Genomic DNA, 14,901 nt, shown 5'->3' with positions numbered 1-14,901 from the left:
AAGCCCATTCAGTTTCAGAGTGCTGGATTTATTCATGACAGTTCACCTGCTTCTCATGACAGTTCAGCTTCAGCTGTTCCAGATTCTGCCCCTCTTCCACAGCAACAACAACAACAAAAACAACAGATCGTGAAATGCCAACACTGTGACCGAGTTGGCCATTTGAAAGATCATTGTTTTGATCTTCATCCATGTAAGCATTGTCATAAAACCAGCCATTCTTCACACAGATGCTTCAGAAACAAACGTCCTGCAAGAACAAAGATTCATCTTGGATGGATCGCTTCTTGGCAATGGGCATCAACAGCCAAGAAGATATTCCAAACACATGTCAGAACTTGTTCCAGAGTATTGAACAGTCTTGCAGTTGAGTTTTCTCCATCATCTCACCTTGTATCTGACAGGGGGGGAAATGATGGTCATCTACAAGCTTCAAAGCCACATCAAGCAAGCCTGAGCCACAAGCTGCCACACCAGTTTCAGAGTTGTAGCCAGAGACAAAGATGCCCGTGAACATGCCTTCAGTTGGCAATCTGAGACACTTCCTCTAGCAGAAGACTTCAGCTTCTTGCCAGTTTTGGAAGAATTCCAGGAACAAAAATGAGAACACTTCCTCTAGCAGAAGACACCAGCTTCTTGCCAGTTTTGGAAGAGTTCCAGGAATTGCATTAAGCATTCCAGAGTTGTTGGTTATCCTTAAACCATCACAGGTTGAGACTTCCCTTTTCAGGTTGAAGTTTTACCCTTTATGCAGGGTGAGACCTCCCTTTTATGGTTGAAGGTTTCCCTCTTTAAAACAATAGGATCACTTCCTCTAGCAGAAAACTTCAGTTTCTTGCCAGTTTTGGAAGAGTTCCGGGAACTGCACTAAGCGTTCCAGTGTTGGTGGTCATCCTTAAACCACTGCCCTTTATGCCAACATTTCATAGAGCACATTCAGCCTAGTGCTGCCATGCATTTTTTTGCACATTTTGTATTACAGCTCTCTTCTTGGACTCATACATAACCCTTCGGATTAAGGGGGGGAATGTTGGACACCTAATCCTAAATGGGTTAGTGTGGAAGCTCAAAAGACCAAAGCAGTCCAAGAGACCTTGGGATCTGAAACCCAAGAGTCACATATTGTACTATAAATGTATATCTCATGTTAATAAAAAATGTATTGCATGTTTTATCTTTATATCTCTCTTGCTGTCCATGTGAGTTTAACAAGAAGGATGAACCACTCGCCCTGCTCACATGTTGCCAAGGGGTATCACAAGGGAAGGATAAACCACTCACCCTGTACACAACAAACCTATAAGGGGAGAGATGAACCACTCACCGCTCCAAGAAATACCCCAAGCCCCCGGAGCTCACAAAGCTCAATGTCCATCTCATGCAGGACTACATAAGAGGGTCTCTCCACGACTCTAAGTCGTTCTCAGAAAGCCAAGAATTTGACCTTCCCCAGGGGCTTTTTCAGAATATCAGCAGCCTACTCATCAGTCTTAATGTGATGGAGCCTTACTGCTCCTCATTGTACCATATCCCAGATAAAGTGGTACCTGATATCTATACGCTTGGAGCGATCATGAAATACGACATTCTCTAATAATCGGACCCCACTCTGGTTGTCACAGAAGATCACTGTGATATCCAGCACTTGTCCAAACAGCTCACTGAAGAGCTTCCTCAACCAAACAACTTCATAGGAGGCCATACTAGCAGTTATGTATTCGGCCTCGACGGTGCTCAAGGAAACCGATTTCTGCTTCATGCTCATCCAAGAAATCGAAGCAAAACTCAAAGAAAAACCTCATCCAGAAGTACTCTTGTGATCCACCACACTGCCAGCCCAATCAGCATCAGAATAACCATTAAGCCTCACATTTCTGACAGCGTATCTCAGTCCATGAGTGATTGTGCCCCGAACATATCTCAGAAGATTCTTGGCGGCAATCCGATGTATATGATGAGGTTCAACCATGTATTGGCACAATGTGTTAACTGCAAAACATATTTCCAGATAAGAGTTCACCAAGATAATCAGTGCTCCTATGAGTTGACGATACTCAGAAGCATTTCCCAATTCAGGTCTAGTAGCACTACCACATAACTTCTTAAAGTTAAGTTCCATCGAGGTAGTCACAGGCTTGCAATCCACCATCCCAAATCTTTCCAATATCTTCACAACATATTTTCCTTGAGAGAAGAAAATTTCACCTGGCTTTTGCCAGACCTCCAACCCTAGGAAGTAGTGCATCGGTCCTAGGTCCTTCATCTCAAATTTAGAAGCCAACTCCCTCTTACATTTGTGAATGATGGGGTCTGCACATGTCAGAAAGAGGTCATCCACATAAAGTACCAGAATGAGAGGTTTATCATTTGCAACCTTAAAGCAAAGGTTCGGATCAGCGTCACTTCTAGTGAATCCCAGCTTTCATCAAATAGTTATTGATCCTCTCATACCAAGCCCAGGGTACTTGCTTCAATTCATAGAGAGATTTCTTCAACTTGCATAGATGAGATTCTCGATCATGAACTTCAAACCCCTCAGGTTGTTCCACATAGACTTCCTCTTTGATTGAACCATGCAAAAGGCGGTCTTGACATCCATCTAATGTAGGTTCCATACTTGCGAGGCAGCAAAGGCTATGATCGAGCGGATGATGGTGTATCGTGCAACAAGTGCAAATATCTCATCGAAGTCTACACCTTCCTTTTGAGAGAAGCCTCAAGCAACAAAGCGAGCCTTGAACTTTTCTACACTTCCATCAGCTCCATGCTTGATTTTGTAGAGCCACTTAGAAGTCACAACTGATTCGTCCTCAAGTCTAGGGACCACATCCCATTCATCATTCTTCATAATTGACTTGTATTCTTCATTCATAGCATCCTTCCATAATTGTTGCTTCACGGCTTCTTCAAATGATGAAGGCTCATTTTGAATGATAGTGCTCATGGCGGTCAAATATCCTTGGTACCTATTCGGCTTCTTGCATTCACAGAAAGTCCACCTTGGTGCATTGTGCCTCTCAGCATCTTCAAGAGTCTCCCTAAGCCATGAGGGTCTCCTCTTGGAGGAGGAAGGCTCATGAGGGAGTGGATCAATAGGATCCATAGGTTCATCAACATCAGGCATTGTTTCGTCCTCTTTTTCACCCTGATTTCATGTGTCGGCTTCTTTGTCCTTCCTTAGGATAGGAAGGTTGTTGATCTTCACGAGGGCCATATCTTCGTCGAAGGTGACATCATGACTTATCTCAACTTCCTTTTGACCAACGACATAAATTATATATCCCTTAGAATTTTAACTATAGCCCACAAAGATTCCTTTCTTTCCAGATGCACCCAATTTGCTTCTTTTCTCTTTCGGCACATGAAGATATACGAGGCTTCCAAAACTTCTAAAATGAGAGACATCAGGTTTCTTACCAATGAACATTTCTTCGGGAGTCTTAGAGTCCAATGCTTGATGAGTGCACTGGTTTTCAACATACACTTCGAAAGGTCTCGAAAGGCATGGACAGCTTCTACAATAGTGCAATTCTTCTTTTCAGCCACATCATTCTGCTCGGGAGTGTATGCCATTGTAGTCTCCCTCTTAATGCCAGCTTCTTTGCAATAATCTTGGAATTCATTGGATTCATACTCGGTCCCATTATCAGTCCTCAATATCTTGATTTTCTTCCCGGATTGGTTTTTGATCAAGGCTTTGAAATGTCGGAACTAAGTGAACACCTCATCCTTCTTGAAGAAGTAGATCCAAGTCTTGCGAGAATAATCATCCACAAATGTGAGATAATATAAGTATCCTCACAAGGAGATTACGGGCATCATACCAGATATGTCAGAGTGGATCAATTGCAATGTGTCTGTGGTCTTGCTATTACTTGAGGGGAATGGGCCCCTTGTAAGTTTTCCTTCGGCACATCCCGAACATACACCTTCATGCTCAAAACCGGTCAACGCATTCAAACAGCCTCCCAGCAGCTCAATCAACGTTAGTCAACGCAACAAATAAAAAACCTAGTTCAAAGTTCACACGTGTGGAGAGAGTGAAGATTGCCTCGGATAGTGTGCCCAATCACAACAAGAGAGAGAAATGTGTGATGAGATGATGGTGAAAATGAATTGAGGTCTCCTTTTTATATGCAACGTTGAGGATGAATTGGGGGCTTGTGTGCATGTTTTGCTTGCTGGCCAACCTTGGACCTTGGCAATTTGTCCATAATATAAATAAATTCATATCTTCATTTGTACATGTCAGAATCGGATGATCTTTAGATCAATCCTACACCTCTCCGAGAGAGGAATCTAATAAAAATATCAGTTGTCATAAATAATATGGCCGCAATAAACTTTTCCAAACCCTCTATAGCAAGTTGACCCTGACCAATTTTGTAGTGCATCTTTGCAGCCATTTTTCGCGCTTCAACATGAAATCGGCGAGAAGCTACGATTTGATCAAATGCTTTAGCTGCCTTTCGATAATCTTTAAGTTCAACAAACAAAGAAGCACGATCCCAATTTACCCTTGCATCCTCTGGATCTACTTTCATTGCTTTAGTTAGACAGTAAATGACCTGGCTACTATTTCCTTTCTCCATGGACCATGTGGCAAGACGCTTCCAAAGGTAGGCATCTTTAGGTGTAAGATGAGCAGCTATCATGTAAAAATTGATTTCTTTTGTCTTATCACGACATGTATGGCAAACAAGTCCAAATGTATGGTAGGCATCTGAGACATTAGGTGCAAGGCGTATAACTTATTTTAACATTTATATAGCCTCATCATAACGACTTATGGCATAAAGAAGAAAAGAATCACCTAGTTTCTTTGTCCCTTCAAGACTTAACTTTGGCCCATCCCCCTTTCTACGACTTCTCTTCTTGCACTCTTTTCTATGCCCCTTGCGACCTAATCCAAAATTTGACTCCATGATCTCATCGATGCTGGCACCAAAAAGGTCTTGCACCTTATCATCTCCTTCTCCACTTAGACTTGCAATTTGAACTGCAGCACCATAAGCAACAACTTCGTCGGTATTGATAGTCTTGCAGCACTCCTTTCCACTGAAGAAACCCTTCATGTTTATTTGGTATTCTATTACCCCTAAAGTCAATGCGCTATGGAGATTTGCCAACATCAATATAATATGAGCGTGTTTTGATGTTTCGACTTGGGTCTACATGGAACTTTTGGAAATTTTAACCATGGGGAGATAAATCTGCTTGATGAATATCATCTTCAGTAGCAATTGAAACCTTTCCATCAGCTGGATCTAGAAACAGAGTTTTTCTTTCCTGGCATACATTATTTACATCACTATCCATGGGGGAACTTTCACTAGGAGATTTTGGTTTGTCTTAACGCTAAAGGCTGCTCATCCTCGAAGTCAATACCACGCATAGGGGAACCTTCACTAGGTGGTTTTGTCGATTGTTTTACCTGAAACCTCATACGCAAGCGAACATCATCATCTGAATCATTCTCAAACTTCGCAGACTCTAATTGCATAGATTTTTTAGGCTGAATAAATTTGCTAGTAGGTAGAAAATTGGAACTTTTTTTTGAATCTCTGGCCAATGTGTTTTCTATAGCTCATTTTGGCAATATAGACACCTCATGACTAAAAGGCTTGCCATCTTCAGAATCATCAATGTATTCTTCAGTAATTTCCTTGTTGTTATGATATTGTTCATATTCTTGTTTTTCCAGATAGTCCTCATCCACATCATCTTCATTTGGCTCATCATCTTGATCTATATTGTTCTCATCCACATTAAAACCAGCTTCATCTAGATCCTCATCTTGATCTATATCAGCGTTATTGGAATCGTCATCTGGATTGATTTCATTTTCATATTCATCATTATCTATTACATCTTCATTTTCATCATTATAATCATCTATTGCTTCACCTTGTTTCGTTTCACCATCGCTATCATCTTCCTTATTATCGATCCCCTGTAGACGTGCTATAACTTCTGCATATGATTTTTCCCATTGCTAAAGCTTTTCTTGAATTTTACTTAACTGCTCAATAAATTCATTACGCGAACGTAATGGCATATTGTGCAGCGGATAACGTCCAAACGCTTGCATGGCTCTGATACCGTTGAAGCAACAAAACTTCTAGCTTGTTGACTTTAACATAAAAATACACAAAGGTATTTGTAATAATAATTTATTAATGTATATAAAATGTACAAGGATGTTGAATGTTACAATGAGGACATGATTATATACCTAGGCAAGAGTCCTTTCATGATTGGGCATGTCTTTTAGACATGTCTTTTCACTTAACTAATGAATATTTAAGATAATCATCATTTGATTATTTATTATTTACATTTAATTTTATTTATTTATTTGTAATGAATTAGATTCATAACATTGTCATGTCCAAAATTAATGAAAAATAGTGACAGGTTTTAACAATCAGCTATTGTGTTTTGTTATTTGTCTTCTACACTCTGTCTATAGATTCTAGCGTTTATCATAAAGAGTTGTCATGAGAGGTCTTTTAGTTTAGGTTATATAGTTTTCTGTGCAATTATTCTATAGTGCGAAATTTGTTTGTCATGGTTTAGAAATACTACAAATAACACTATATCAGAGTGGAAATATTTCCCTCAAGATGTTATTGAAGAACAAGAATCGATGCACACGACAGATCATAATGCTAGGGGAGCTGATGACATGAATACAAGATTTGCTTGAGCTTGAGTTACTTACACCTTGTCGTGTCTTGTAGAGGTCACAGCTCTTGTTGTGAAGAGCAGGTAGAGCTAAGGTTCCAGCCCTAAAGAAGACATAAAGAAGAGAGATAATGCTTTGGGCAATATCGCAACCTCATTTTTGTGTGATGCGTGGAGGAAGGCAAGGGTAAGATTATGAAGTGCTCAATAACTAGCCTTGTTTAAGGAGTGGAATCTTGTACTTGGTATGATACCATGATCGGAAAAAGACTTGTGTATTGAACTCTTAACGTTCCATGGAGGTCTTGGCACTTGTGTTGATGCAAGAGTTGAATACGCAGGGTTTGAGGACTCAAACCCAATGTTTTACAACTCGGACTCGGATTCGGACTCGGCCGAGGATCGACTCGGACTCGGATTCGGACTCGGTAATGACTCGGCCGGCTCGATTTCAATGACTCGGTCGTTGTAAAAAATACATTAAATATTTATTTTTTTATAAAAAAACATAATTTTAAATATTTTAAACATAATTTTAAAGATTTTCATTCAAGTTTCCAAACACACAACATTATAATATACATGGAAGACAACATATGATCAAAGTAGGCTCATGAACCAATCCATTATATCAAAATGGTACGGTGGTACCCAATGGAAATAGTAAATACATAGTCAACTGTAGTCTGTCATACATGATCAAAGACTCAAGAGTCAAAACAAAATACAAATAACCAAGGAGGCTAGTAGCTACTGCCAGAGGAGCCAAGATCATCTCGACCAATCTCTGGATCATCATCATCAGAGTCAAACAAGGGGCCCCATGGCTCCTCCTCATCATCATCGTCTCCAACTGCAACTGTAGAAGTGGTGCCAGTACCACTAGGCTGTGCAGCAGATGCAAGCTGAGATAGAGTACAAATGCGGCTGCGCTTTTGTCGTGGCTGAGCAGAGGAAGCACCTACAACTGGAGTCATACTAGCTGGCTGTGAGACTGAGGCTGGTGGATTGGGATCTGCATTCAACTGAACACGCTGCAGTGGATCTCCAACATCAATTTCATCAAGATCCTCATCAGGATCAAACTCTGGTAGACGACTCTCCACTACCCAATCTGATGTTGGATCAATGTCTTCCAACACAATGGGATCTGAATCAGGTCTTTTGTTCAGCAATTGGTTCCGTCTGAGCCGAAGGTTGTATTGGACAAAAACTAGATCATTCAACCATTTTTGCTCCAAACGGTTTCTCTTCTTTGTGTGAATCCTCTCAAAGACAGACCAATTGCGCTCACACCCAGATGCACTGCAAGTTTGACTCAAAATACGAATTGCAAACCTTTGCAATTCAGGGCACTGGCCACCAAAGGCCTCCCACCATTGTGCTGCAAAAAACATAGGAGTGTAATGAATTATGAGTTAGATGAAGGCTGAAGCTCAACAAAATTACAAATTATATCTAACTTTCAAATTATAAATGATTTAACAAACTTTAATAAAAAAAGTAAAACCATTAAGAAATTGAAAATTGAAATTTTTGTTTACCTGGCTCATCTGCTTCTCTTGCAATCTTTGCTAGGTTCTTCCCAAAGGTACCTGTTGCATTGCTGAAGGATGTGACCTGCTGATGTATCAGCAGCTGATCAGACTCCGATGGGACCATGTGCTCAATGCAATCAACCAGTCCATCTCTGACCTCCCCCCTCAAAGCTCCTGACTCCTTAGCTTTATAATGATACCGTGGGTTCAAAAAATACCCAGCTGCATGTATAGGGCGATGGAGTTGATTGTTCCATCTTTCATCAATGATTGCCCAAATGGGCCCATACTTTGCCACTCTATCCTTGTATGCTGTCTTTATTTGCTCCTTTGCTTGATCCATAGCCTCATAAATGAAGCCCATAGCCAACCTTTCCCCATCCACCAACCGCAACACCTTAACTAGTGGCTCAGCAACCTTCACAATCTCTGCTGCCTTTCTCCAAAAAGTTTCCTCATGGACTTTCCTTTTCAATTCTCTGCCTTCTGGTTTGTTAGACCAACTGCTTTGATTCCAATCATCACTGGAAAACATTTTTTGCAAGTTTCTATGTTGGGAAAGCATAGATTGCAATGTCAAAAAATGTGTAGCAAATCTAGTGATGGCAGGCCTAATAATATCCTTGCCTCCAGTGTGTTTCCTCATGAGACTCAAAACCAGTGTATGATTGTAGATAAATTTTGTTATGCTTTTGGCATTATCTACAGTGTTTCTGACCCAATCTAATTTTCCAATATCCTCAAGCATGAGGTCTATGCAATGTGCAGCGCATGGGGTCCAAAAGATGGTCTTGTGTTTTTCCTCTAACAGTCTACCAGCAAGAACATAGTTAGAGGCATTGTCTGTGATGATTTGAACAACATTAGCCACCCCCACATCCTGAATAACCTCATCCAATAGCTGAAACAACAAGTGGCCATCTTTTACCTTATCAGATGCATCAACTGATTTTAAAAACATGGTTCCCTGTGGGCAGAAGACAAGAAAGTTTATGATGGTACGGTTTCTTTGATCAGTCCATCCATCTGACATGATGGTACACCCTGTTCTTGCCCATGATTCCTTGAAATCTTGCAAATACTCATTAATTGATGTAATTTCTTTCTGCAAACGAAACCCCCTTAGCTCTTGCATAGTAGGGCCTTTGAAGCCTTTTCCAGCAGCATGTATGGCCTCAAACATAGGCTCATAATATGGTGAACGAGCAGCATTAAAGGGGATATCAGCATCATACCACCATCTAGCTATGTAGTCACAAGCAGTCTCCCTCAATTCTTTCTTCCAATGGTCATCTAAAGTGGGCTGAGCAAGACCTTTACTAACTTCAGGACCATGTGCATCTAATGGAGAGGAGCCTGAGTGAGTGAAAAAACTTTTGATAGTCCCATCACCCTTCATTCTACCCTTTCCCTTATCTTGAACAGAAGCAAAAGAGGGAGGAACATAACGGAAAGGGTTTGATGCATCAGTTTGAGGGATAGAGGAAGAACCCTCAAACTCATAGTGGGGGTTGGCAGCCATCATTCTTTGTATCTCCCTCTTCCTCCCAATTTCAGCCTGTATCTCTTTTTGCCTAGTCTTTTCTGCATTAAATTTTTCAAAGCTTTCCAACAAATTCTTTCTAATCTCCCCAATTTCATTAGATTTACATGCAGTAATATTGCCTTTAATCCCTGCCAAGTGTTGTTTCAGCCTATTAATCCCCCCAGGACCTGACTTAATTTTCCTATGGCAAAACTTGCAACACATATCATCATCAACCATTTCAACATATGCCCAAGCAGGATCTTTTGCTCTAGGTGCCATTTTTTGACTAGGAAAACAATCTGAAAATGAAAAAAAAAAAAAAAAAATTGATTCAATGTTCATTTATTTGACTAAAAACACTCTCTAAGCTATCTTGATATGCACCTAAAATTTACTAAGTAAAAACAGATTTATAGAGGTGGAAAAAAATACCTCCAGGCACAAACTGTCTCCTCAAGCTTGCTCCAAAAATCAGCTCCTCAATGCTGCTCCAAATGGCTGCCCAAGAAGCTCCTCACTCCAGCTACAATGCTCCTCCAAGACTCCTCACTGCTGCTCCAAAACAAGCTCAAGAACTGCTCACTAACTCTCAAAGAAGACTCTCACTCAAATGCATAAGACTGCTGTGAGTGAAATGAGAGCATTTGGCTGTCTTAAATAGAGTTTGGGAGGGGGAAATGAACCCCAAAAGCATTAAACAAATCACAATAAACCTTTCAGCTCCACAAATCCTAACTAACTTTATAAAAAATCAGCAAAAAATCGATTTTTTTTTGGTAATACGCTGCCCCAGCCGGTTATGAGTGAAACGGCCGAGTCAATACGGACCCGGCCGGGTTGACCGGGTCAGCTATGACTCGGCCGGGTCATTGGATGACCCGGCCGAGTCATAGCTGACCCGGTCAACCGAGCCAGGTCAAGGGCCGGGTCACATGTTTTGGCAATGAAACGGAACGAAACGGCCGTTTCCGTTTCGGTTCGGCCGTTTCGTAAAACTATGCTCAAACCCTACAATGGACATGAAGACATGAACGTGAATGTTGGAATTGTTTCTAAATCTTGAACATGTCTGATGCAAGTTGGCTAGGCTTCTAAGAGATGAAGACCTAAATCATGGTGAGATGCTCTACTTCAGGTACCTGTAGCTTTATGCAAAGGCATACATGATGGAGCTTGTGAGATGCCTTGCTACAATAAGTAGGTGTCATCTGATGTGATTATGCAATTGGAGTTACACCTGTGTGATGCAAGAGAGGGAGCAACCAGCTTTGATTAGGAGGGATTCAATACTTCGAGTAGTTGGTGCTTATGATTTAAAACAGGGTGTAGATCCCTTGGGGTGAGCCGCTTGCTTGCACATATGCATCATCTCCAGCTGGGTAATTTATTCTAGGAAATTTACTCATACAATGAGTGCACACTGTTCTTGGCAGAGATAGGGCTTGAGATGGTCAACCTAGGCACCCCAATTAGATCTTCATGTATTGTACACCTTATTCCCCAATTTTATAAAGGATAAGTAGGAGAAGATAATTAAGATATATCTTTAGAGATTTAGGCAAGTGAGTTGCTATGTAATTCTCTGTTTTGAAGTTAATAGACCAAGTGTGATTGACTGTTGTAGATTCCAAGCTTCTCGTAGAATGTTTCATTTATCCACGTGTTTGTAGATCCAGCATTCTTACTTGTGGTATTAAAAGGTTAAACAGTTTTAAGCTACCTGGGGTTAGTTGTACTGAAGGTCTACTTACCATGATATGAAATTTAACACAAATTTCTGTAAGCAATGATAAGCAAGATTTAGACAAGCTGAGACTTCAAATTCAGAAAAATAGAAGTTGACACATAACACAATCCCATTGAGAATCCAGGGCACAATTTAAGAAGCCAAGTATCCCAGAGACATTTCCACTTAAAAGTTAACACAAGTTTGTCCCGTCCCAAATAATGCAGTACAAATTATTCAACCATGTGTAGCATGCTTTCATTTTAATGTTTATACAAGCCATGAGGATAAATGTACCTTTAATGCCTCCTCTGTATTATCATCCAACAGATAAAAGACTAATGATTCAACAACTAAATTTCTGGTGATGCCAAAGGTTCCAGCATAATCATCCACTATATTTCTCCAGTCCGTGTTAGGAACATTCCAATGGCGATCAAATAAGTAATAAAGAAACTAAAACAGAATTAAGGAAAACTTGATAAAAATATAACGAGTTGTAACTAAATCACTAAAAGTATTCTAGTTAAACAAAAATATTAAATCAAATTAAGGATACAATTGCTCTTTTTGCAAGGATGAGACCAGAACTTCCCTCTAGAAAAAGGAGATCAACAGCTGCACGCAAATTTTCTGGTGGATATGCAGGTCGATCCAGTCCATCCTTGAATGGTGACTGAGATAAATTCCCCCCTTGTCGCAGCCAGCTTAGTTCATAGGCCTCTTTTCCTAGTTCTCCATCATAATCTTGCCCTACGCTCAGATTAGCCAAGGCATCCTCGATGAACAAAGTTGCTTGAGAGTGAGACACAGACAGTGATGTATTATTTGAATAATCAGGCCAGGCTCGCTCAGATGCTGCATCCTTTCTCTCATGAAACGCACTTCTCCAATGAGATATGCCCATATAGCGACATTGAACACCCTCAAGAAAGCTGTGCCTTGCACACCAAGCCATCACCTCCAAATGCTAGAGAACAGCAAAATGCAAATTGAAGTTAGAAAAAAAATGCATGGTCAGATATTATTCTTTAGATATAATCAAAGTTTATTTATTAAAGAATCGTGGTTAAATTATATCCCTTTATGTTTAAAACAATAACAAAATATAACAAAAAATCCTCTGCCAACACCTAGAGGAAACTATTGCCATAAAACTTTCAGAACCATTGAGATTTTATTCATATACATACTAATTTAAAACAAATTGTCACCTTGAAAAGTTTTTACAAATAGAAAATCTAACACTCTAAAGCAGCATTGATAGAAAATGTGTCAAGAGAAAAGTGCATATCTGAATAAACTATGGAATTAAGATGTCAAATAGTGTCTTTGTGTTTTGTGGATCTAAAATCCATCACACTAATGACTGAGACCTAAGTTGCACGAAATGCCGAAACATTTTGGAGTTTCCGAAACGGGTACGTTTAGAAACGTCACCTCCCAAAAATGGAAAGGTCAGCCGAAAAGTCAGCTGAAACGTCATATATATATATATATATAAGTGAATAACACAATATCTTGCAAAAAAAAGGGAAAAATACCCATAGATGAAAATTTAGAAGGAAAACAAGTCTATATTAAATCCCATGATTATATGATGGTCGAACTTTGGCTGAGTTTCGGCCAAGTTTCAGAGTTTCGGGTACGAGTACGGCCCGAAACACCAGGTTCTTAGAAGTTTCCTGCAACATAGACTGAGACTCATCAATGAACCTAGATAGGTACCAGTATAGAATTAAAGTCAAACAATCTTTGGTGCCAACAATATCCATGCAAAACAAAGGAACAAATCAAACAGTAAAATGGAAACTGAGGCCCTTGAAGAAAATTGTCCTTCGACATTTATTGTTTTCCGAGAGAAATTACATCCAATGACAAAAACAGAGTCTTCTGATATTCTTCTCTCTAAAATTGAATGATCCTAGCATCTCCAGATATCCTTTTAAAAAGGGCATGAGACAGTCCAATAAAGGCAAACACAAGACCGTGTCATACATATTTCTGAAGCAGAATACCTGGACACATTCAACTATGTTCAGAAACTGCACCATGTTCACGAAATTATTCTGTCCAATATCCACCCCATTCAAGCTGAAGAGATTCCTCATATATTTTAGAGTCAATATGACGAGGGATATAACATATCTATTATAGTCAGCAGCATGATGTAACAAGAATACTTGCAGATATGAATTAATAATTATTATTATTGAATAAGATATGAATGTGATTTACAATGTCACTCCAACAGTGTGCTATATAGCATTGACTGGTCACAAGTGAGAGGGTACAGTATGCACCCTTTACTAACTAATTATGTATTATTTCTTATTTCTATTTATAACATTACTAATTTATTATTTTATTTGTAACATTGCTACCCCTTTTAAAATTATTTTGTCATTAAAGCAAGCGTAACGAGGGGTTTTGTTGGCGAAAACATTTTGTTTCACAAGATAAATCTTCTTCTGAAAGGTTTTTCCATTTGATAAAATGTTCTTTGATGGTTCTAAAACATAACACTTTTTCCTTAGTTGCAAGAATACCTTCTGGTTCTAAAATAATTCTCCATTCGTCATCGAACACAAGAATCTCCATTCGAACAGGTTGGGCTTTTGTCCTAACATCTTCTTGATGCAAATCAAATGGAAGACATTATGGATGCAATAGTTGTCCGATAACTTCAACCCATAGGCTACTTCGCTAATTTTTTTGTTGATCTGAAAAGGCCCATAGAATTTTTGTGCCAATTTTCTTTTTCATTCTTGTTGAACGAATCACTATTTGTTAGGTTGGAGTCTTACAAATGCCCAATCGCCTTCGTCGAACTTTCTTTCTAATCTATGATGGTCTGCTTCTTGTTCCATTCTATTACGAGTTGTTGGTAAACTTTCTTTTAATATTTTGATGATCTTTTGCTCTTCCTCAAGTTTATTCTTCACTGCTTCGACCTTAGTGTCAATTAGTGCAAATTCCTTCCATTTTGGTTGTTCGTAACCTATCTCACAAGGTTCACCAAATTTGAACCTTGAGGTTCAAAATTTGGTGAACCCAAAAAAAAAAATCATTTAGGTTCGGCGAACCTGGTAGTAGAACCTTAACGAATTTGAACCTGAAGGCGAACCTAAAGACAAACCTGAACCCGAATTTTATAAATTTAAAAAAAAAAAGATGGGGTTCAAGGTTAAAGAATAGGCACCACATGGTTTTCTCTTTTTCCACTTCCCGCCAATTAGTTTCTCGCACTGACAACTGGTTTGGCCTTTTCTACCATGGTTATCAATATATTTTCACAATCCAACTTCAGTCTTAGTGTACTTGCTCCATCGTGCTCAGTGCTGCCACTATATGTTGTATTCCTTACAATTTCCTGAATTCAATTTCTAGATGTTGCTTGCCCCCCCCGTCGCTCAGAGCGT

General features: G+C 39.6%; 1 protein-coding gene across 1 annotated transcript in view; it reads right to left on the bottom strand.

The window, feature by feature from the left end:
* Positions 1-14,901, bottom strand: part of LOC149172074 (E3 ubiquitin-protein ligase HOS1-like) — a 184,813-nt gene that overhangs the window by 84,353 nt on the left and 85,559 nt on the right. Inside the window, exons 5-6 of the mRNA XM_089424193.1 lie at positions 12,039-12,449; positions 11,777-11,935 (exon numbers count right to left, since the gene is read on the bottom strand). Coding sequence (XP_089280319.1) covers positions 11,777-11,935; positions 12,039-12,449 — 570 coding nt within the window. The remainder of the gene's footprint in view (positions 1-11,776; positions 11,936-12,038; positions 12,450-14,901) is intronic.

The sequence above is a fragment of the Pinus tabuliformis genome, chromosome 4_2 (genome assembly GCF_031772625.1).
Source record: "Pinus tabuliformis cultivar Carrire ecotype Pingquan chromosome 4_2, CPIR1, whole genome shotgun sequence".
NCBI lineage: Eukaryota > Viridiplantae > Streptophyta > Pinopsida > Pinales > Pinaceae > Pinus > Pinus tabuliformis.
The sequence above is the reverse complement of the archived record's forward strand: the minus strand, read 5'-3'. Positions and strand labels throughout refer to the sequence as shown.